The sequence below is a fragment of the Eimeria maxima genome, genomic scaffold (genome assembly GCF_000499605.1).
Source record: "Eimeria maxima Weybridge genomic scaffold, Emw_scaff656, whole genome shotgun sequence".
In the NCBI taxonomy this organism is placed as follows: Eukaryota; Apicomplexa; class Conoidasida; order Eucoccidiorida; family Eimeriidae; genus Eimeria; species Eimeria maxima.
Window position 1 is genome coordinate 1 of NW_013566671.1, and position 19,570 is coordinate 19,570.

At 46.9% G+C, this 19,570-nt stretch overlaps 6 protein-coding genes across 6 annotated transcripts; 2 read left to right on the forward strand and 4 right to left on the reverse strand.

The window, feature by feature from the left end:
* Positions 1 to 1,375: 1,375 nt before the first annotated feature.
* On the reverse strand, positions 1,376 to 3,006 carry EMWEY_00040120 (Eukaryotic translation initiation factor 3 subunit A, related; the record flags this gene model as incomplete). The annotated part of the gene is made up of 5 exons (XM_013482544.1): positions 1,376 to 1,396; positions 1,494 to 1,565; positions 1,923 to 2,049; positions 2,271 to 2,363; positions 2,888 to 3,006. 5 exons carry the CDS (start codon positions 3,004 to 3,006, stop codon positions 1,376 to 1,378), a joined length of 432 nt encoding a protein of 143 aa, XP_013337998.1.
* Positions 3,007 to 5,038: 2,032 nt separating this feature from the next.
* On the reverse strand, positions 5,039 to 6,535 carry EMWEY_00040130 (hypothetical protein, conserved; the record flags this gene model as incomplete). The annotated part of the gene is made up of 1 exon (XM_013482545.1): positions 5,039 to 6,535. The coding sequence occupies one exon, from the start codon at positions 6,533 to 6,535 to the stop codon at positions 5,039 to 5,041; it is 1,497 nt and encodes a 498-aa protein (XP_013337999.1).
* Positions 6,536 to 8,726: 2,191 nt separating this feature from the next.
* Positions 8,727 to 11,254, reverse strand: EMWEY_00040140 (zinc finger (CCCH type) protein, putative; the record flags this gene model as incomplete). Its single annotated transcript, XM_013482546.1, has 4 exons — positions 8,727 to 9,046; positions 9,361 to 9,433; positions 10,179 to 10,324; positions 11,221 to 11,254. 4 exons carry the CDS (start codon positions 11,252 to 11,254, stop codon positions 8,727 to 8,729), a joined length of 573 nt encoding a protein of 190 aa, XP_013338000.1.
* A 3,490-nt stretch (positions 11,255 to 14,744) lies between these two features.
* On the forward strand, positions 14,745 to 16,496 carry EMWEY_00040150 (hypothetical protein, conserved; the record flags this gene model as incomplete). Its single annotated transcript, XM_013482547.1, has 2 exons — positions 14,745 to 15,746; positions 15,987 to 16,496. 2 exons carry the CDS (start codon positions 14,745 to 14,747, stop codon positions 16,494 to 16,496), a joined length of 1,512 nt encoding a protein of 503 aa, XP_013338001.1.
* A 1,276-nt stretch (positions 16,497 to 17,772) lies between these two features.
* EMWEY_00040160 (hypothetical protein, conserved) lies at positions 17,773 to 18,777 on the forward strand (the record flags this gene model as incomplete). Its single annotated transcript, XM_013482548.1, has 1 exon — positions 17,773 to 18,777. The coding sequence occupies one exon, from the start codon at positions 17,773 to 17,775 to the stop codon at positions 18,775 to 18,777; it is 1,005 nt and encodes a 334-aa protein (XP_013338002.1).
* A 128-nt stretch (positions 18,778 to 18,905) lies between these two features.
* EMWEY_00040170 (hypothetical protein) lies at positions 18,906 to 19,112 on the reverse strand (the record flags this gene model as incomplete). Its single annotated transcript, XM_013482549.1, has 1 exon — positions 18,906 to 19,112. One exon carries the CDS (start codon positions 19,110 to 19,112, stop codon positions 18,906 to 18,908), a length of 207 nt encoding a protein of 68 aa, XP_013338003.1.
* Between the last annotated feature and the right edge of the window lie 458 nt (positions 19,113 to 19,570).

Below are 19,570 nucleotides of genomic sequence, written 5' to 3' on the forward strand. Positions count from 1 at the left end.
TATATATATATATGTATATATGTATATATGTATATATGTATCTATATATACGGATAGATAAAAGGAAGAAAGAATATAGAGAAAAGAAGATTAAACAAGAGACAAGAGGGAAAGAAAAGAAAAAAGGACAAGAAAAAAAAGAGAAAAAGTTGCTGTGAATAATAAATAATAAATATAAGAAAAGAAAAGAAAAGAAAAGGAAGAAGCATATGATTAGACCAATGAATAGAAAGTATTTGTAAATGACTAGACAAATAATAAAGAAGAAGAAAAAAACATAAAATAAATAAATAAATAAATAAATAAATATAAATATACATACCTATTAGGTATTTGTGGTACAGATAATGCAGCTAATATAGCAACATTAGCCATTTGATTTAATTGTTTAGGATTTAAATTTTTTCGAAAATTTTTCAAATGAAGAAAAAGACGAATTGTCGCCAAGGCATGAAATAAATAATTCTCACCAACCCAAAATACTCTACTCAATTTCTCATAAAATATTGATAACCATCTAGGTAACTTTTCTCTAGCTCGTGGGAATGGTTGTTGTTGTTGCTGTTGCTGCTGTTGTTGTTGCTGTTGTTGCTGCTGTTGTTGCTGTTGTTGTTGTTCTATAGTTGATTGAGTAGTTGATGATTGATTCGTATTACCTCCTGTTGATGATGATGATGCTGCTGCTGCTGCTGTTGCTGCTGTTGTTGATGCTGTTGTTGTATTGGATGAATATGCTGTTGGGGTGTAAGGAGAAGAACGAAGAGAACGAAGAAATAAATCATGGAGACCTAGATTATGTATATCTTCTGCTGTTGCTGCACATTCTCTCCATAATTCTAAATCAGCAGCAACAATTAATTGATGAATTCTTGTTTCTAGATGTAATTCAGGTTTAAATAATCCATCACCTCCAGCTGCTGCTGCTGCTGCTGCTGCAGCTGCAGCTGCAGCTGCTGCAGTACCACTACCACCTGCTGCAGCAGCAGCTGCAGCAGCTGCAGCTGCTGCTGCATCTATATCCTGCTGTTTATGCTTACTTTTTAATAATAATATAAAATGTAATCTTAATACCTCACATAATCTCTTGAATTCTTGCTGTCTCTTATATTCCTTACAAAAAGAAAATGCCCTTCTTGCTGTATCAAGATATACATTCTCCAATTTTGTTGTTGTACGTAATAAATCTAATATTATCTTATATACATCCCATTCAGCACGAAGTGCTTGATGTAAATTACGAGACTCAGCAGAACGAATGTCTACCTGTACATATACATATATTTATTTATATGTATATATACACCCCAAAACCCTAAACCCTAAACCCTAAACCCTAAAAACCCTAAACCCTAAAAAATTCAAAATTCAAAAATATTCATAATTCATTAAATATTATCTTATACATATAATATTCACATTTATTTATATTTATGTATTCTTTTATATAAACCCTAAACCCTAAACCCTAAACCCTAAACCCTAATTCTATTTACCTGTAATGTCGATAAAAGTAAATTCTCAGGTGTCTCGGCATCTACATCCAAATCCTCAGGTGCACTTGGCTCCTATATAAACACATAAACCCTAAACCCTAGGAAACCCTAATAATAAACCCTTATAAACCCTAAACCCTACGAAACCCTTATAATAAACCCTTATAAACCCTAAACCCTAAGAAACCCTTATAATAAACCCTTATAAACCCTAAACCCTACGAAACCCTTATAATAAACCCTTATAAACCCTAAACCCTACGAAACCCTTATAATAAACCCTTATAAACCCTTATAAACCCTAGGAAACCCTAAACCCTAGAGAGACAATAATAATCGGAAGGAATAAGCACATGAACAAATACATCACCAACAGCAGCAACAACACCAACAGCAACAGCAGCAGCAGCAGCAGCAAAAAGGACTAACAGCATCATTGCCAACTTTAGCTCTTGCTGCAGCAAGTCTTGCTTCTGCTCTTGTCCTTAGCTCAGCAACAACCTTCGCTAATGATTGAGCATTTGCATGCTGAGATACTATACGGTATTGGTGTAACCTGCAGCAGCAGCAGCAGCAGCAGCAGCAGCAACAGCAGCAGCAGTAGTTAGTTATGGATAAAGAGACAAAGAGAGGGGAAGGGACAAGACATAATATGTTATATATATTTCTAACAAACAATTGTTGCTGTTGCTGCTGTTTCTGCTGTCTCTGCTGCTACTGTTATTCCTCCTGCTGCTGCTGCTGCTGCTGCTGCTGCTGCTGCAGTATATAATGTACCCATCCTTAGCGAGTCTAAGTTTTCCTTCATCAACACAAAGTTGAACATGACGAAGCATAATCGCCTCCTGTACGGCGTCCCATCCTTGCGACCTGCGTATACACCCCAGATGCAGCAGCAGCAGCAGTATATATATATAGCAGCAAATAGAGCAGCAACAGCAGCAGATAATGCTGCTACTGTATTAGCAGGAGGAGGAGGAGAAGAAGAAGGAGAGACAAAAAAGACAATTAACAACAAAATAACATAAATATAATCTATTGTATCAATGCTTCTATACATGCAGCAACAACAACAGCAGCAGCTGCTGCTGTTGCTGCTGTTGCTGCTGCTGCTGAGACAACAGGAACAAGAGGACCACCACGACTGTATTGTATAAGAGGATAATAAGAAGAGGAGGAAGAGCAAGAACAGCAGCAGAAGAAGAAGAAGAGTTGCTGCTGTTGCTGCTACATTATAGATACGTCGTTGCTGCTGCTGTTAGGTCTATGGAGTGTATATATAAATATATATATATAATATAGGTATGTGTGTATAAACCCTTGATATAAATAAGAATATATGATAAATTTAGGGTTTAGGGTTTAGGGTTTATAAAAAAGAAAAGAATATATACCTGAATCTTTTATGTCCTATAGCAGCATGTAATATCTTGAGCGCCGCTTCCTGCTGCCCAATAGAGAGAAGCTCATTTGCCCTTTTTAGGGCATTTTCTGGCTTCTGGAAGCTTTGCATCTTATTAATAATAATAAATTAATCTAAATTAGAAGAAAAGGAACAAAAAGATGGGTTATAACCCTATTGTGGGGTGCAACAGAGGGGCAGGCTGCAGCAGCAGCAATTGCAGCAGCAGCAGCAGCGGTACCACCAGCAGCAACTGCAGCAAAATATTTGCAGCAGATGCAGCAACAGCACCACCACCCACACAGAAACACCCACTTATTTATTATATACAAACAAAACACATTTATTCGTACTACAGACACACATGCAACAAGACAGCAGCAGCTGCTGCAGCTGCTGCAACGGCTGCAGCTGCAGCTGCAGCAGCCGCTGCTGTTGTGATGCAGCAGCAGCCGTTGCTGCCGCTGCTGCTGCAGCAGCTACTACAACAGACGCAGCACCACCTCCTGCTGCTTTTTTTATCCTAAATACTATTTATTATTTATTTGCTTCTGCTGCTTTTCCTTCTATAAATATTGTTGCTGCTTCTTGCTGCTGCTGCTGCTGCTGCTGCTGTCTAGATACACTGGTATTCTAGCCTGATCTGCATGCACTGCAGTAGTAACCCCTCACTGCTGCTGCTGCTGCTCCTCTTGCTGCTGTTGTTGTTGCTGCTGCTGCAACAAAACCAAGAAATAAACGAGTAACATATAAGTAACAACTATTATAACGTATAATTAAGACATAACGCCAAACCCTAAACCCTAAACCCTAGCCCCATCGAAACCCCACCCTTCCTGTAAACCCTAGGAGGCTGCAACAGCAGCAGCAGCAGCAGCAACACCGGTGGTTTAGTGTTTATGGGGTTGCATGCATGGGGCTGCATGCATGCAATAGAAAAAGTTAATTAAATAATAAATAATTATATATAATTAATAAAGAAAAAGGAAAAAGTTAGCCTATCTATAGCTAAACCCTTTTCTAGGGTTTAGGGTTTAATTAGGGTTTAGGGTTTAAAACAAAAGGAACAAAGCAACAGCAACAACAGCTGTTGCAGCAAAAACGCTGCTGATGTTGCAGCTGCAGCACCAACTGCATGCAGCAGCAGCATTTGATGCAGCAACGGGAGCAGCAAGTCCTGCTGCTTCTGCTTCTGCTTCTGCTGCTGCTGCTGCTGCTGCTGCAGTGTACAGCAAATATATATATGCCGCTGTATGCGGCATCTAAAAAAATAAACAAAGTATACAAATTAAATATTTATTTATTTATTTATTTATTTATTTACTATTAATTAATTAATTAATTAAATATAAATTAAATATAAATTAATTAAATATAAATTAATTAAATTAAATATTAATTAAATATAAATAAGGAAAAGAAGAAGAAAGAAGAGAAAAGGGAGAAGGAAAAGCAGCAACAGCTGGTGCTGCAGCAGCAGCAGTTGTTGCTGCAGCAGCAGCAGTTGTTGCTGCAGCAGCTGTTGCTGCAGCAGCTGCAGCAGCAGCAGCTGCAGCAGCAGCGGGGAAAGGAGATAGCTATATAAAAAACAAAAGGAGACAGATAAATAAAAAAAGAAAAAAAAAAGAAAGAAAAGGAGACAGATACATAAAAAAGAAGAAAAAAAGGAGATAAATAAATAAATAAATAAATAAATAATAAAAAAAGAAAGAAAGAATAAGAAAAAACAAACAAAGGAGACAAAAAGGGAGACAGCTGCTTGTTGCTGCTGCTGCTGCTGCCCTTTTTGTTGCTGCATTTCGTGCTGCAGCAGCAAATGCTGCTGCTGCGACATTTCGGCTGCTGCTGCTGCTGCAGCTGCTGCAGCTGCTGCAGCTGCTGCAGCACTTCGGTTTCTTCTCCAGCCCTGCTTGTTGCTGCTGCTGCATGTCGGCTGCTGCTGCTGTTGCTGCTGCTCTGCTGCACCTGTTGCTGCAGCAGCAAGCAGAGAGAAGGGAGACGCTGGGTGTATACAAAAAAGCAAACACTAATTTAGGGTTTGCTATTCTCTATATAATGTACAAACCCTAAACCCTAAACCCTAAACCCTAATGAATAATACATAGGGAGGGGGCCAGCAGCAGCAGCAAAGCATCTGACCGCTTTAGGGCAATCTGATTTGTACTCTTCTGCTTCTCTCTCTGGGATCTTGCTGCTGCTGCTGCTGCTGCAGCAATACATTATCTGCTGCTGCTGCTGCTGCTGCTGTATTATGTTTAGCTGCTGCACCTCCAAGACGAATAGGAGACTGTCTCCTTTGCTGCATTTGCTGCACATGCGCATGCAAATCATTATTTAATTCAAATAATTCTTTTGCCTCTGCATGCAGCAGCAGCTCTATCTCCCCTAATTGTCTTATTGCCTCTACGTAGGCAGCAGCACTTAGACTATTCCCTGCTCCTCTCCTCCTGCTGCTGCTGCTGCTTGTTGTTGTGCTGCTGTTGATGGTCGTGGTCGTGGGGCTGCTGCTGCTGTTTATGTTGCTGCTGCTGCTGCTGCTGCTGCTGTTTGATGGGTGCTGCTGCAGCAAACCATCAACAAATGTTATTAAGGAATCTTGTGCAGCAGACACACGATCGAAGTACAGCAGCAGACCCTGCTGCTGCTGCTGCTCTTCTTCTTGCTGCAGCTCCTGCTGCTGCTGTTTGTCTATAGTACTGGTTGAACCTGTTCCTTTTGCTGCAGCAGCAGCAGCAGCAGCAGCAGCAGCAGCAGCACCTGCAGCAGCACCCTCCCATATCCTCTTTAGTGCCTTAAAATTTCTTGCAACTCTCCTCATCTCTGCAACAGCTGCATGCAGCTGCTGCAGCACCTCCTCTGATGGCTGCTGCTGCTGCTGCTGCTGCTGTTTTAGCTGCTGCAGCAGCTCACTATAGGGGCCCCCTACATATGGACCTCCTTGGGTACCTGGGGGGCCCCCAGGGAACCTCTTTAAAGCCCCAAATGCCTTGTTGCATGCAGCACGCCAGGCAGAGGAGTCGCGCTGCAGCTGCGAGGTGAAGAAGCGTCTTATTAATTCATACTCTCCTTCTTCTTCCTGTTGCTGCTGCTGCTGCATGTCTTGCTGCTGCTGCTGCTGCTGGTCTTGTTGGATATGGGGAGGAGGGGTTGGAGGGGAAGGAGGGGTATCCTGCTGCTGCTGAGGAGCAATCTGCTGATTCTGTTGGTGCTGCTGCCGCTGCTGCTGCTGCCTATTAATAAACATGCCATTAACAGCTGCATGCAGCAGCAGCTGCATCAGCAGCAGCACGCCAAGGGCACGCAGCAGCAGCGTCATGGGTGGGGCTAGTCTGCTGCCTTTAGCTCTTTGTTGTGTTCTTCCATCAGCTAGGTTTGCTGCTGCCGCTGCAGCAGCAGCAGCAGCGGCAGCAGCAGCAGCAGCTGCTGCTGCTTCAGCCGGTCTTAGAGGCTTGTAGTCCTGTGCTGCGCCGCTCCATCTGCCGCCGCGCAGCAAGAAGACATGGGGCTCCTCAGTAAGGTTGCTGGTGCTGCTGCTGCTGTTGCTGCTGCTGCTGCTGCTATCCTCCTCATAGAGAGACCAACCACCCGTGAGGGGACCCGTCTGGGTGGCGGCAGACTCCTCGTAGACACCCGACTCCATGGCTACTAGACCCTAAACCCTAAACCCTAAACCCTAAACCTCGAAAAACGCTTAGAAGTACAGAAATTAGTCAAGTACAAGAAGCAATAAACCTTAAAAAACCCTAAACCCTAAACCCTAAACCCTCGGGCCGCGTTGCCCACGAGGAGCTCACGCCCGCAGCAGAGGAAGGCGAAGCGGTGGAAGACGGGATTAGGGTTTAGGGTTTAGGGTTTATAAGCGGTTTAGAAGGAAAAGAGGGAATAAAAAAGAAAAAGAATTAATATATAAAAGAATAAATTATAAGAAAAGGACAAGAATAAGAAAAGGAAGAAGGAGAGAGCGCAGGAGGCCGCAGAAGGTCTCAAAAGAGGCGGTGAGCGAGGAAGGGAGCTCTGAGGCAAACCCTAAACCCTAAACCCTAAACCCTAAACCCTAAACCCTAGAAGACCTTAAATTAAACACTATAAACACCTGAAACTTTTATACTGGCAAACAAACAGAGGAGGAAGAAACCCTCGCCTTCAACACGGCGACTCAGCCCCGGGAGGCACCCAACAACCTCCAGGCAAACCCTAAACCCTAAACCCTAAACCCTAAACCCTAAACCCTAGTTTCTACAGGAGTCAGAATACTCCCTATTCTCTTATTTATTCATTAAAAATAAACATTTGCTGCTTGCTGCTGCTAGCTCTATACAGCAGCAGCAGCAGCAGCGAGCACCATTCAACTCACGGGCTCTGTCTTCGACAAACCCCTGCTGCTGCTGTTGCTGCTGTCCTTGCTGCTGCTGTTGCTGCTATTGCTGCTGCAGACACCGAATGTTTTTTCCTGTATTTGTTTAATCTAGTTGTTGTTGCTGCTGCTGCTGCTAGGAAGGAAGAAGAAACTTAATAGAAGGAAATAAAACTATAAACAGCAGCAGCAGCAGCAGCAGCAGCAGCAACTCTCGATTTGCTGCTCGTCTTCCTTGCATGCAAATGCAGCTGCCGCCCACATTGTCTGTCTGTGTTGCTGCTGCTGCTGCTGCCGTCTACACTGTCTGCATGGGCTGCTGCTGCTGCTGCTGCTGTTGCTCCAGTGTCTACAGCAGCAGCAGCGAGCTGCCAACTCTGCTTCTGTGTACACTGTCTGCATGAGCTGTTGCTGCTTCTGCTGCTGCTGCTGCTGATTGAGGGACAGCAGCAACAGCAGCAGCAGCGCATGCAAAAGCAGCATACACCTCACCTTATGTGTCCCTATATAAAGAATCGATGTCTACTGTCTCCTTTTAGCAGCAAAGTGTCTCCTTCTGTCTCCTCCTGTCTCCTTCTGTCTCCTTGTGTCTCCTTCTGTCTCCTTGTGTCTCCTTCTGTCTCCTTCTGTCTCCTTGTGTCTCCTTCTGTCTCCTTGTGTCTCCTCCTGTCTCCTCCTGTCTCCTCCTGTCTCCCTCCTGTCTCCTTCTGTGTCTCCTCCTGCATCTCTTTTTGCGTCCTTTTGTGTCTCTCCTTCTGTCTCCTCAAGTGTCTCCTCTTGTGTCCCTTTAGGTGTCTCCTCCTGTCTCCTTTCCTGTCTCTTCTGCTGTCTCCTCTACTGTCCCCTCCACTGTCTCCTCTACTGTCTCCTTCAGTGTCCCCTCTACTGTCTCCTCTACTGTCTCCTTTCCTGTCTCCTCTACTGTCTCCTTTCCTGTCTCCTTTCCTGTCTCCTCTACTGTCTCCTCTACTGTCTCCTATTTAGGTGTCTCCTCTACTGTCTCCTTTTAGTGTCTCCTTTTGTCTGTGTCTATGTATGCAATAAAGGAGACAAAGAAGAAAAAAATATTATTTAATTAAATAAATAAACAAATGGCAATAATAAATAGATAAAAAAAGGAGAAATAAATAAATAATAAATATAATTAAATAAATTATTATTATTAATTCTTATAATAATAATTATTAGTAAAGAAAAAAGTTTAGAAGTTTATTTTGCGGTTGCTGCTGCTGCTGCAGAACTGCAGCAGCAGCAGCAGCAGCTCTGTAGCAGCAAAGCAATCTGCTGCAGCACAGCGAACAACTCTGCTACGTAACTTCTGTTGCAGCAGCAGCAGCTGCTGCTGCTGCTGCTGTTGCTGCTGCTGCAGCAACAGCTAACTGATACTTCATTTTCCTCTTTAATAGCAGAGAAGGTAGTAGCTCTTAATTTGCTGCTGCTGCTGCAGTTGCTGCTGCTGCTGCTGCTGATAATGGACTTACGGAGGATATGCATGCTGCTGCTGCTGCTGCCAGTGCATCTGATGATCCCACTGCTGCTGCTGCTGCTGCTGTTGTTGTTGCTGCTGGTCCCAAGCTGCAGCTCTTTGCCAATCTCTTTGTTGCATCCATTTGCCCTCATGACTCTGTTGCATTTGTTGCTGCTGCTGTTGCTGCTGCTGCTGCTGCTGCTGCTGCTGCTGCTGCCTGCTGCTGCTGTATAGACCCGAGGACTCGTCCTCTAATTCCCCTTTTAATTTTAATTGTTTAAAGAAAGTACGATGATCTATTGGAGGCCCATGACCCTCCACAAAATTACCTAAAAAAAATTTACACACAAACCCTAAACCCTAAACCCTAAACCCTAATTCACCATAAACCCTTGCAGAACTACCGCTTAAGAGGTAGATGGGTGGCACGGTCAACAGCAGCAGCAGCACAAGTGCAACGGCAGGTGCTCGTGGTGATGCTGCTACTGTCCCTGCATGTTGGGTGCTGGATAGGTGCTGCTGCTGCTACTGCTGCTTTGCTGCCGGTGTTGTACTGTTTGCTTGTGCAGCAGCAGACCGGCAGACTGCTGCTGCTGCTGCTGCTGTCCTTGCTGCTACTATTTGTTGTGGGGCCTCTACGCACCGTCCAAGAAGGCTTCTGAAGGTTTTGCATGCAACTTGGAGCAAAGGAGAGCACCTAGTGCCGGTGGCAGCTCCTGCAGCAGCAGCAGCAACAACAGCAGCAGCAGCAGCAACAGAAGGAATGTTTGTTGTCGCCTTCTCTCTTCTTTTGTCATGCTACCAGCAGCTGCCATGTCTCGTTGCAGCAGACACCCTAATTATATAATATATATTATATAATATATGCATGCATGCATGCACGCAATTGCATGTCTGAGTAGCAGGTACTGATTAGTGTTTGTCTCCTTTTCTCGCTGCTGCTGTAAAGCAGGAGGAGGCACTTTATATAAAAGTGTCTCCTTCTGCTGCTATATCTCTCTGCCTCTCCTTGTCTGTCTCTGTATCTTTCTTTCGTCTCTACTTTATCTGCTGCTGCTGCTGCTGCTGCTGCTGCTGCAAACTAAACTTTCTTAAGACGCCCTTGCACCGCAGGTTGGTGCTGTTTAGGTTCATCAGTTCCTTATACAAGATCTGGGATCGTTGGGATCGTGTCTGGGATCGTTTGGATCGTTGGGATAGTGTATGGGATCGTTGGGATAGTGTAAGGGATCGATGGGATCGTGTGTGGGATCGTGTATGGGATCGTGTGTGGGACTGCGCATAAGATAGTATATGGGATCGTGTATGGGATCGTGTATGGGACCGTGTATGGTATCGTGTATGGGATCGTGTATGGGATCGTATATGGGACCGTGTATGGGATAGTGTATGGGATAGTGTATGGGATCGTTGGGATCGTGTATGGGATCGTATATGTGGGGTAGAAAAATATATACGGACAGTTCCATCTCTACTTTTTTTTAGAGGTAAATCATCATTCCATGGATTTGTAATTTTTCCAACTTCTTCAAATTCTAATTTTGATTGTTTTAACCAGCATACACGAAAATTTGCACCCAACTTTAATTGGACTGGGCCCCATAGACCTGCAGCAGCAGCAGCAGCAGCAGCAGCAGCAGCAGCAGCAGCACCAGCAGCAGCAGCAGCACCAGCAGCAGCAGCAGCAATCAGCAGCAGCAATAACAGCAACAGCAATGGGAGGGGTAGGAGTAGTCTAGTAATGGTGGTAGGAGCAAGGGGGGAAGAGGCAAACAGCAGAAAGAGGGACATAGTGCGCAGCTGCAGCAGCAGCTGCTGCAGCAAAGGAGAAGGGACACTTCCTTCCGTGGCAAGAAACATAACAACAAAATATAAACCCTAAACCCTAATTACAACACAAACCCTAAACCATAAACCCTAAGAACCAATGATATGGCCAAAGAAGAGGAGGAGAGGAAAAACAAACAGCAATACAGCAAAAGGAGACACACAGGAAAAGGAGACAGTAAAGGAGACAGTAACAAAAGGAGACACCAAAAGGAGACACCAACAAAAGGAGAGAGTAAGAAAAGGAGACAACAATAAAAGGAGCCAATAAAAAAGGAGACAATAAAAAAGGAGACAATAAAGGAGACAAAAAAAGGAGACAGAAAAGGAGACAGCAAAAGGAGACACAAATAAAAGGAGACAGTAGAGGAGACAGCAAAAGGGGACAGAAATAAAAGGAGACAGGAAGAGGAGACAGAGATAAAAGGAGACACAAATAAAAGGAGACAGTAAAGGAGACAGTAAGAGGAGACAGGAAAAGGAGACAGTAAGAGGAGACAGTAAAAGGAGACAGTAAAAGGAGACAGAAATAAAAGGAGACAGTAAGAGGAGACAGCAAAAGGAGACAGTAAGAGGAGACAGTAAGAGGAGACAGCAAAAGGAGACAGTAAGAGGAGACAGTAAGAGGAGACAGTAAGAGGAGACAGTGTGTGTATATACATATATATATTCATACGTGGATGTAGATGAGGTAGAGGGGGAGTCATCATTCTTGCATAACCTTGGAACCCTCCGCTCTCATTAGCAGAGAATAGCAGCAAGACATGAGCAGCAGCAGCAAATGCTGCTGCTAATCTTCTTGTATTGCTGCGGCTAGTTGCCCAGCAACCACGATGAATAGATAAATATATATTATACATTTTATTAGATTTAATTATAAAAAATCTTTTGCTGCTGTCTGCTGCTGCTGCTATACCTAATGGATCTACTAATAAGGGTACATATAAACCTTCACCAGTACTATTATTACTGCTGCTGCTGCTGCTGCTGCTGCTGCTGCTGCTCGTCGTCATCGTTGTCGTGCTCGTGGCGGTCGTTGTCATGCATGCGCTGCTGTCGTTCGTTGGGTTCGTTTGCATGCTGCCGTCGTGGGTCGTGTCGCCGTTACGGGGGGAGGAGGATTGCTGCTGCTGCTGCTGCTGCTGCTGCTGTTGCTGTTGTTGCTGCTGCTGCTGCTGCTTCTGCTGCAGCTGTCTTACCTGTGCAGCAACTCTGTCTAATGCTGCCTGTGTTAGAGGATCAACTGTCTGAGGGAATACATCCTGCAAACAACCAGCAGCAACACATGCAGCAGCAACAACAGCAGCAGCAAATCCAACAGCAGCAGCAGCAGCACCAAGTGTTGCAGCACCTATTGCTGCAGGAGACTATGTAACAGAAAAATAATCTTACAGCAGCATCTGCTGCTGCAGCAAGTACAGCAGCAACGGATTATGTAGCAGCAGCAAGTGTTGCAGCAGTAACTCTTGCTGCAGCAAGTGTTGCAGCAGCAATCGTAGCAACAGCAAATGCAGCAGCAGCAGCAGCAGCAAATGCAGCAGCAAATGCAGCAAATGCAGCAGCAGCATATGCAGCAGCAGCAATTGTAGCAGCAACAAATGTAGCCGCAGCAAATGTAGCAGCGAATGGACTTCCAAGACCATCGCTATGTCGGCATCCCAAACCCTAAACCCTAAACCCTAAACCCTAAACCCTAAAAGCCCTAAACCCTCGACGCACAACGCTTAGAGCCTCCGTCTTAACCCTAAACCCTAAACCCTAAACCCTAAACCCTACTGGACCCTACTAGGTCCTAGTAAACCCTATGGGGCCCTACTGACCTCGAATGTAAACCCCAATAACCCCACCTAAACCCTAAACCCTAAACCCTAATAAACCCTAATAAGCCCTATTAAACCCTAATAAACCCTAACGTACTTCTTAACAACCCTCCTAAACCCTACAGTAAACCCTAGTATATATAAACCCTTATTTTATAATAAGGGTTTATATATAGTAGGGTTTATAGTAGGGTACCTACTATAAACCCTTCCTATAAACCCTTGCTGTAAACCCTACTATAAACCCTAATATATACCCTCGTAAACCCCCGTAAATATTCGTAAACCCCCGTAAACCCTCGTAAACCCTCGTTCAACCTCGTAAACCCTTGTAAACCCCCAAAACGCCTGTAAACCCTCGTACACCTCGTACAACCTCGTAATTCCTTCGTAAACTCCCGTAAACCCTCGTTCAACCTCGTAAACCCTCGTAAACCCCCGTAAACCCTCGTAAGCCCTCAAAACCCCCGTAAACCCTCGTAAACCCTCGTAAACCCTCGTAAACCCTTGTAACCCCTGATAAACGCCCCAAAACTCTCGTAAACCCTCATAAACCCTAATAAGCTCTCGTAAACCCTCGTAAACCCTAATAATTGTTGATAAACCCTAATAAACCCTATAAAGAAGTTATTGATGGTGTGTATAGTGTATATAGTGGATAAGAAAAGGACCTTAAAGTTAGCGACGACGGCCTCAAGGAACCAATTAGGGCACAACTCCGGTAGACGAGTCCTTGGTTGGGGTGTATGCTTCCTCTTGCAGCGGGGGCCCTGCTTACAGAAGCCAAATAGATAATGTAGACATTCTTGCTGCTGCTGCTGCTGCTGCTGCTGCTGCTGTAAATAATTACTTATACCACTGCTGCATAATAAACCGCTAACTGATGAACCCAGCAAATCCTCTACTGTCTCCGATTGCTGCTCGTGGCGGTACACGCAACAACCCCTGCAGCAGCAGCAGCAGCAGCAGCAGCAGCAGCAGCAGCAGCACATATACAATCAATATGATAGCTGCAACAAACTACACAGAAATAGTGCATGCAGGAACAGCAGCAGCAGCAACAGCAGCAACACCCACAAAAAGCAGCTGCTGTACCATCGTCCATCATCATCAGCAACACCAACAGCAGCAGCAGCAACAACAGCAGCAGCAGCAGCAACAGCAGCAGCAGCATACGTACCTTGCTGCATCGATACAGGTACCATCATTACGGCATTTAGGCATACGGGAGTAAATAACTCTATGAAGGAAATCGCATGCAGCCCCACGCATGCATGCGCCACGCCACCAGTGTCTGCATACTACACTATGCCTCCCTCTTGCTGCAGCAGCAACAGAGTCACTCCCTTGTACACCTTGCTGCAGCAGCAACTCTTGCTGCTCTTGCTGCTGCTGCTGCAGTTGGGCCTCAAAATAAAAACGGGTACGAAGATAACGAGGAACTGATGTTATTAATGATGCTGCTGCTGTTGATGTTGCTGCTATTGAGCTGCTGCTGCTGCTGCTGTTTGCTGCTGCTGCTGATAAGAATGCTGCAGCAGCAGCAGCAGCAGGACCTTGAGGTAAAGAAAATGATGAACGAGGATAATCCTCACGATAAGAAAGAGACCCTGTATCCATCTCGTCTTTTTGCTGCAGCAGCTGCTGCAGCAGCGGCCGCTGCTGCTGCAGCCGCTGCTGCTGCTGCTGCTGCAGTTGTTGCTGCTGCTGTTGTTGTTGCTGCTGTTGCTGCTGCTGCTGCTCTTGCTGCTGTAGGTGGTGATTGAATGGATAAGGGAGAGTGCTGCCGCTGCCGTCTGTACTTCCTTCACTGACAGTGTGTAAAATATTTTTGCTGCTGCTGCTGCTGCGGCGGCTGTTCCCACGGTTGCTGCTGCTGCTGCTGCTGTTGCTGTTGCTGCTGCTGCTGCAGCATGGGATGCACCTGCTATTGTCGCTGTGATTACTGCAGCAATATTTGTCTCTTCTTTTGCTGCAGCTTCTGTTAAAGTTGCAGCTATAGCTGCTGATACTGCAGCAGCAGGAGCTGCTGCTGCTGCTGTTGCTGCTGCTGCTGCCCTACGCCGCAGAAGGTCCAGAGGGCGCAGCGGAGAGGGTTTGCTGTTGACTAGCAGCAGCCGCAGCAGCCACAGAAAAATGAAGTTATAATAATCAAACCCTAAACCCTAAACCCTAGACCCTAAACCCTAGTTAAATACCTTTTGCTGCTGCTGCTGACGGCGGGGCTTCTTTTTGTATCGCATGCACGGCAGCCCCGATGAGGCAGCAAAACCTTAAACCCTAAACCCTAGAAAATAAACCCTAAACCCTAAACCCTAAACCCTCAACAAAGGATTTTGTAGGGTTAGATGATTATCTCCTGCTGTGTTGGACGGCCACAATGACTAACCGGCTTGCAGCAGCAGCAGCAACAACTGCTGCAGCAGCAGCAGCAGCAGCAGCGCGAGGGGCTGGTCTCGCCAGAGTGTATCGCTGCAACAGCAGCATCAGCAGGACGATCAGGTCATTCTCAACAACAGCAGCAGAAGCACACACACAATCGCCTGCAACAGCAGCAGCAGCTGCTGCTGCTGCGCCTCCAACAGCTGCAGCAGACTCAAGGAGGACAGCAGCAGCAGCAGCAGCAGCAAAGAAGGCGAAGGTACGAATCGCCCCTCTATCAGCAGAAGAGCTCAGCAGCATGAAGGATATAGTGTGTGCTGCTAATACTGCATTCCTCGGCAGCAGCAGCAGCAGCAGCAACAACAGCAGCAGCAACAGCAGCAGCATGTATAGAGTGTTTCTTGGACGGACTCCCGTTAGAACTACTGAGGGAATTGATTTGCTGCTGCCGTCTCTTGCTGCTGCTGTTGCTGTTGCAGCAGAAGGCATGCGTGTACACCATACGGTGCTGCAGCAGCAGCTGCAGGAGCCGCAGCAGCGGCTGCCGCTGCATCTGTTGAGGCGGCCCTTGACTGGCCTTCTTGCCTATGCACAGGACATTTCTCTGCAGCAGCAGAAGCAGCAGCAACAGCAGCAGCAGCAGCAAGTGCAGCAGCAGCAGCAGATAATAGAGGAGCTGCTCAAGTATATAGAGGCAGACACGGCCTTATGCCGCGAGTCTCCTCCTTCTGCTGATTCTTTGCTGCAGCAGGAAGCAGCAGCAGCAACAGCAGCAGCAGCAGCAGCAACAACAGCTGCAGCAGCAACATCAGCAGGCTTAGGTACAGCAGCAGGTTTGCTGCAGCGTCGCTGCAGCAACTTGCAGGTGCGCAACGCCGTGCTGCAGCAGGAGCAGCAGCTGCTGCAGCCAATTGTTGCTGCATTCAGCAGCAGGAGAGCTGCTGCAGTAAACACTAGCGAAGGTATTCGTGCTGCTGTACAAACCCCACAGACACTGCAGGTAAACCCTTAGGGTTTAGGGTTTGCTGCTTGAGGGTTTAGGGTTTGCTGCTCGAGGGTTTAGGGTTTGCTGCTCGAGGGTTTAGGGTTTCCTGCTCGAGGGTTTAGGGTTTGGTGTATGAGGGTTTAGGGTTTATAAAACCCTTGGCGGTTGTATCTAAGCTACTCCCTGTTAATTTTGTTGTTCGCTGTGTTGTGTGTGCTGCTGCTGCTGCTGTTGCTGCTGTTGCTGCTGCTGCAGCGTCTACGTGAGTGTCTAAGCTCATTAACTTTGCTGCAGTTGGTGTGTCTGCAAGCAGCAGCAGGGCAGCTGCGCTCTGTTCTTATAGCAGACGAGCTCCTATTTGGTACAGCTCTGCAGCAGCAGCAGCAGCAGCAGGATCCTGCTGCTGCTGCTGCTGAGACGGATACTTCTGCTGATGCTGCTGATGCTGCTGATGTTGCTGCTGTTGCTGGGGGAGATGCAGCACCTCCTAGTGCAGCAGCAGCAGCTGCTGCTCATATGCAGGAGTTAGCAGCAGCACTTAGAGGTGACGTTGCTGCCTCCCCATTTGAAGCATCAGCATCTGCTGCTGCTGCTGCTGCAGCAGCAGCAGCAGCAGCAGCAGCACAGAGGGCATGGGAAGCAAGCTCTATAGAAGCAAGAGTGCAGCAGCAACACTTTGGCTTAGTAGAGGGGACACATGATGCAGAAGCAGCAGAAGCATTATTATGGATAATTGCAGCAAAAACTGCTGTCTCCTTATTCTAAATGCATGCGCTCCTGCTGCTGCTGCTCCTCCTCCTGCTCCTGCTGCTGTTGCTGGTGGTGGTAGTTATGGTGCTGCTGTTGCTGCTGCTGTTGCTGCTGGTAAACAGAAGGGTTTCAATAGGAAAGGGAGTTCCTCTTTACTGCAGCAACTGCAGCAGCAGCAGCAGCAGCAGCAGCACGTACAGCAGCAATAACAATCGTGACAGTGGCGACAGTATTACCACCACCAACAAGAGCAGCAAAATGATTAGCAGCAACACCAATATCAGCAAAGACAACAGCAGCAACAGCAGCAGCTGCTGCTGTTGCTGCACCGTTTATATAGCAAAGAGGCAGCTATAGGCATATAAATAAAACCTTTATATTTGTTTTATTTTTATTATTTAATTATTAATTTAATTACTATTTATTTATTACTTCTTTTTTTGCTGCTGCTGCTGCGCGAGCCTCCTACACAGACTAGCGGTCGTGGGGCTGCATGCACACAGCAGGAAGAGCAGCAGCAGGAAGAGCAGCAGCAGCAGCAGCTGAAGAATTGAGTCTATTTTCCCTATATTAGTACACATAGGCCACAGAGAGAGCCTACAGAGACCCCTCCGGCAGCAGCAACAGCAGCAGCAGCAGCATGCGCTGCTGCTGCTGTTGCCTTAGCAGCAACAGCAGCAGGCCTTAGAGCAACCAAAGACACAGTGGCGGCAGCAACAGCAACAGCATCTGCAGCAGTTACCTCTTCACAATGGCTGCTGCAGCAGGCACTGCAACAGCAGCAGCAGCAGCTGCTGCAGATTGCATGCAGCCTAATTTATTAACTGTACACTATTTCCCCTGCAGTCTTCCTCCCTCCCAGAGGAAGAGCAGCAGCAGCAGACACAGGAACCAGCAGCAGCAGCAACAGCAGCAGCAGCAGCAGCAGGAAGTATTTCTAGATCCGTTGCTGCTAGCCTTCCGGGTGTATGCAGCAGTTAGCGGCGTAAAGGTGCTGCTGCAGCCGGACCTTTGCTGCAGCAAGCAGCAGCAGCTGCCTGCTGCTGTATTTAATGGTGGAATAGTAAAAGGGGATGAGTTGCTGCTGCTGCTGCAGTTGCGGCAGCCTTTAAGTAGCAGCAGCAGCAGCAGCAAGACAGCAGCAGAACGCATGCAGCAACAGTATCTAGAGAGTCTCCTTACTGCAACAATTAAGGGGCCCCTCTATCGTGCTGTCTCCTTTTTTCTTTTTCTTTATCCTCCTTGCATGCAGCAATTTACTGTCCCTTGTCTCCGTGCTGCTGCTGCTCCTATGCTGCAGGCTAAGCTGCATGCACGGCAGCAGCAGCAGCTGCTGCAGCAACAGATAGGACATCTGCAGCTACGCGATGCGCTGCTGCTGCTTATTGAGGCCTTACACTCTATCCGTGTCTTGAGTCATCTAGAGACCCTTCCTGCAGCAGCAGCAGCAGCAGCAGAACAAGAAACAGCAGCAGCAGCAGCAGCAGCAGCAGATTTTAGCTGCTGCAGCAAAGGGAGACACTTATTAGTGCATGCAGCAGATATATCTGTTGCAGATATTCTGCTGTATGCGCACCTCTCCGTGCTGCTGCAAATACCTAAAGGTGCTGCACCTTGGAAACGCAAAAGGCAGCAGCAGCAGCAGCAGCAGCAGCAAGAGAAGCAGCAGCAGCAGCAGCAAGAGAAGCAGCAGCAGGACGAGGTAAGCAAGATTGGTGAGGTTGGTAGCTCAGAGGAGCGGCTGCCACAGACGGAGCAACCAGCAGCAGCAGCAGCACCAACAGCAGCAGCAACAGCAGCAGCAGCAGCAGATAGCGATTTGCAGCTAGAGGTAGATTCTTTAGACAGCAGCGACGCAGATGATTTGCTGCTGCTGCAGCAACTGCAGCAGCAGCTGCACTGGGCTAAGCTGTATGTGCAACTATTCGAGCAGCACCTCTCTATACACAACAGGAGAGCAGCAGCAGCAGCAGCAACAGCAGCAGCAGAAGGGACTGATGCTGCAGCAGATGAGCAGCAGCAGCAGCAGCAGCAGCCAATTCCTATGTATGCATCTTCTTACACCTATCGTATCTGTCGCTGCCCTCCTGGCAGCAAGAAGACCTGCCGCTGCAGCAGGACACCAAGCAGCAGCAGCAGCAGCAGCAGCAGCAACGCCAGCAGCAGCAGCAGTTCTTACGATGTAAAGGTACAAACACAAGAGTTCGTGCTGCTGGCAGCAACTGCTGCTGCTGTTGCTGCAGGCTTCCTGCTGCACCGTATGGGGGCCCTGCAGGGCTTGCGACGCCTGTTCTAACTCTTTGCTGCTGCAGCAGCAGCAGCAGCAGCAGCAATGCCTGCATACAGCTGGTAGACTGTTAAGAACTTTCTCTCTTTTTTTTCTTTTTAGTCCCCTCTTAGGGTTTAGGGTTTAGGGTTTAGGGTTTACGCCATATGGTTGTCTTCATAGGAAAGTCTGCTGTTGCTGTTGCTGCTGCTGCTGCTGTTACTACTACTACTGCTGCTGCTGCTGTTACTACTACTACTACTACTGCTGGTACTGCTGCTGCTACTGCTGCTGCTGCTGCTACTACTGCTGTTGCTGCTTGCGGGATGTGTGCCGAGCAAATCATTCTTGAGGGTTAGCCGCATGTTGTCCATAGAAGCAGTAGCAGCAATGCCTGCTGCTGCTGCTGCTGCTGCAGCAGCAGCAAGGGCAGCAGCAGCTGCAGCTGCTGCTGCAGAAGTTAGAGTTGTTTGTGTGTCTCCCCCTTATATTTTTTATGTGTCTCCTTTCTCTTTGTTGTATCTAGACCCAAATCTTGTCAATATATTTGCTACTGTTACTACAAGGGTTTAGGGTTTAGGGTTTAGGGTTTAGGGTTTACGATTTAGGGTTTAGTATTATTTTCCTTCTCTAGCTGTCTCTATGCAGCAACCACAGCAGCAGCGTGAGGAGCAGCAGCTGATGCAGCAACAGCAGCAGAAATAAAAAGGATTAGCTATTGCTGTTGCTGTCCCTGTTGTTGCTGTTGCTGTTGCTTATCACTATGAGGCAGCAGCAGCAGCAGCTGCACATACACCGCAGACACGAGGAGGGGGGGGGGAAG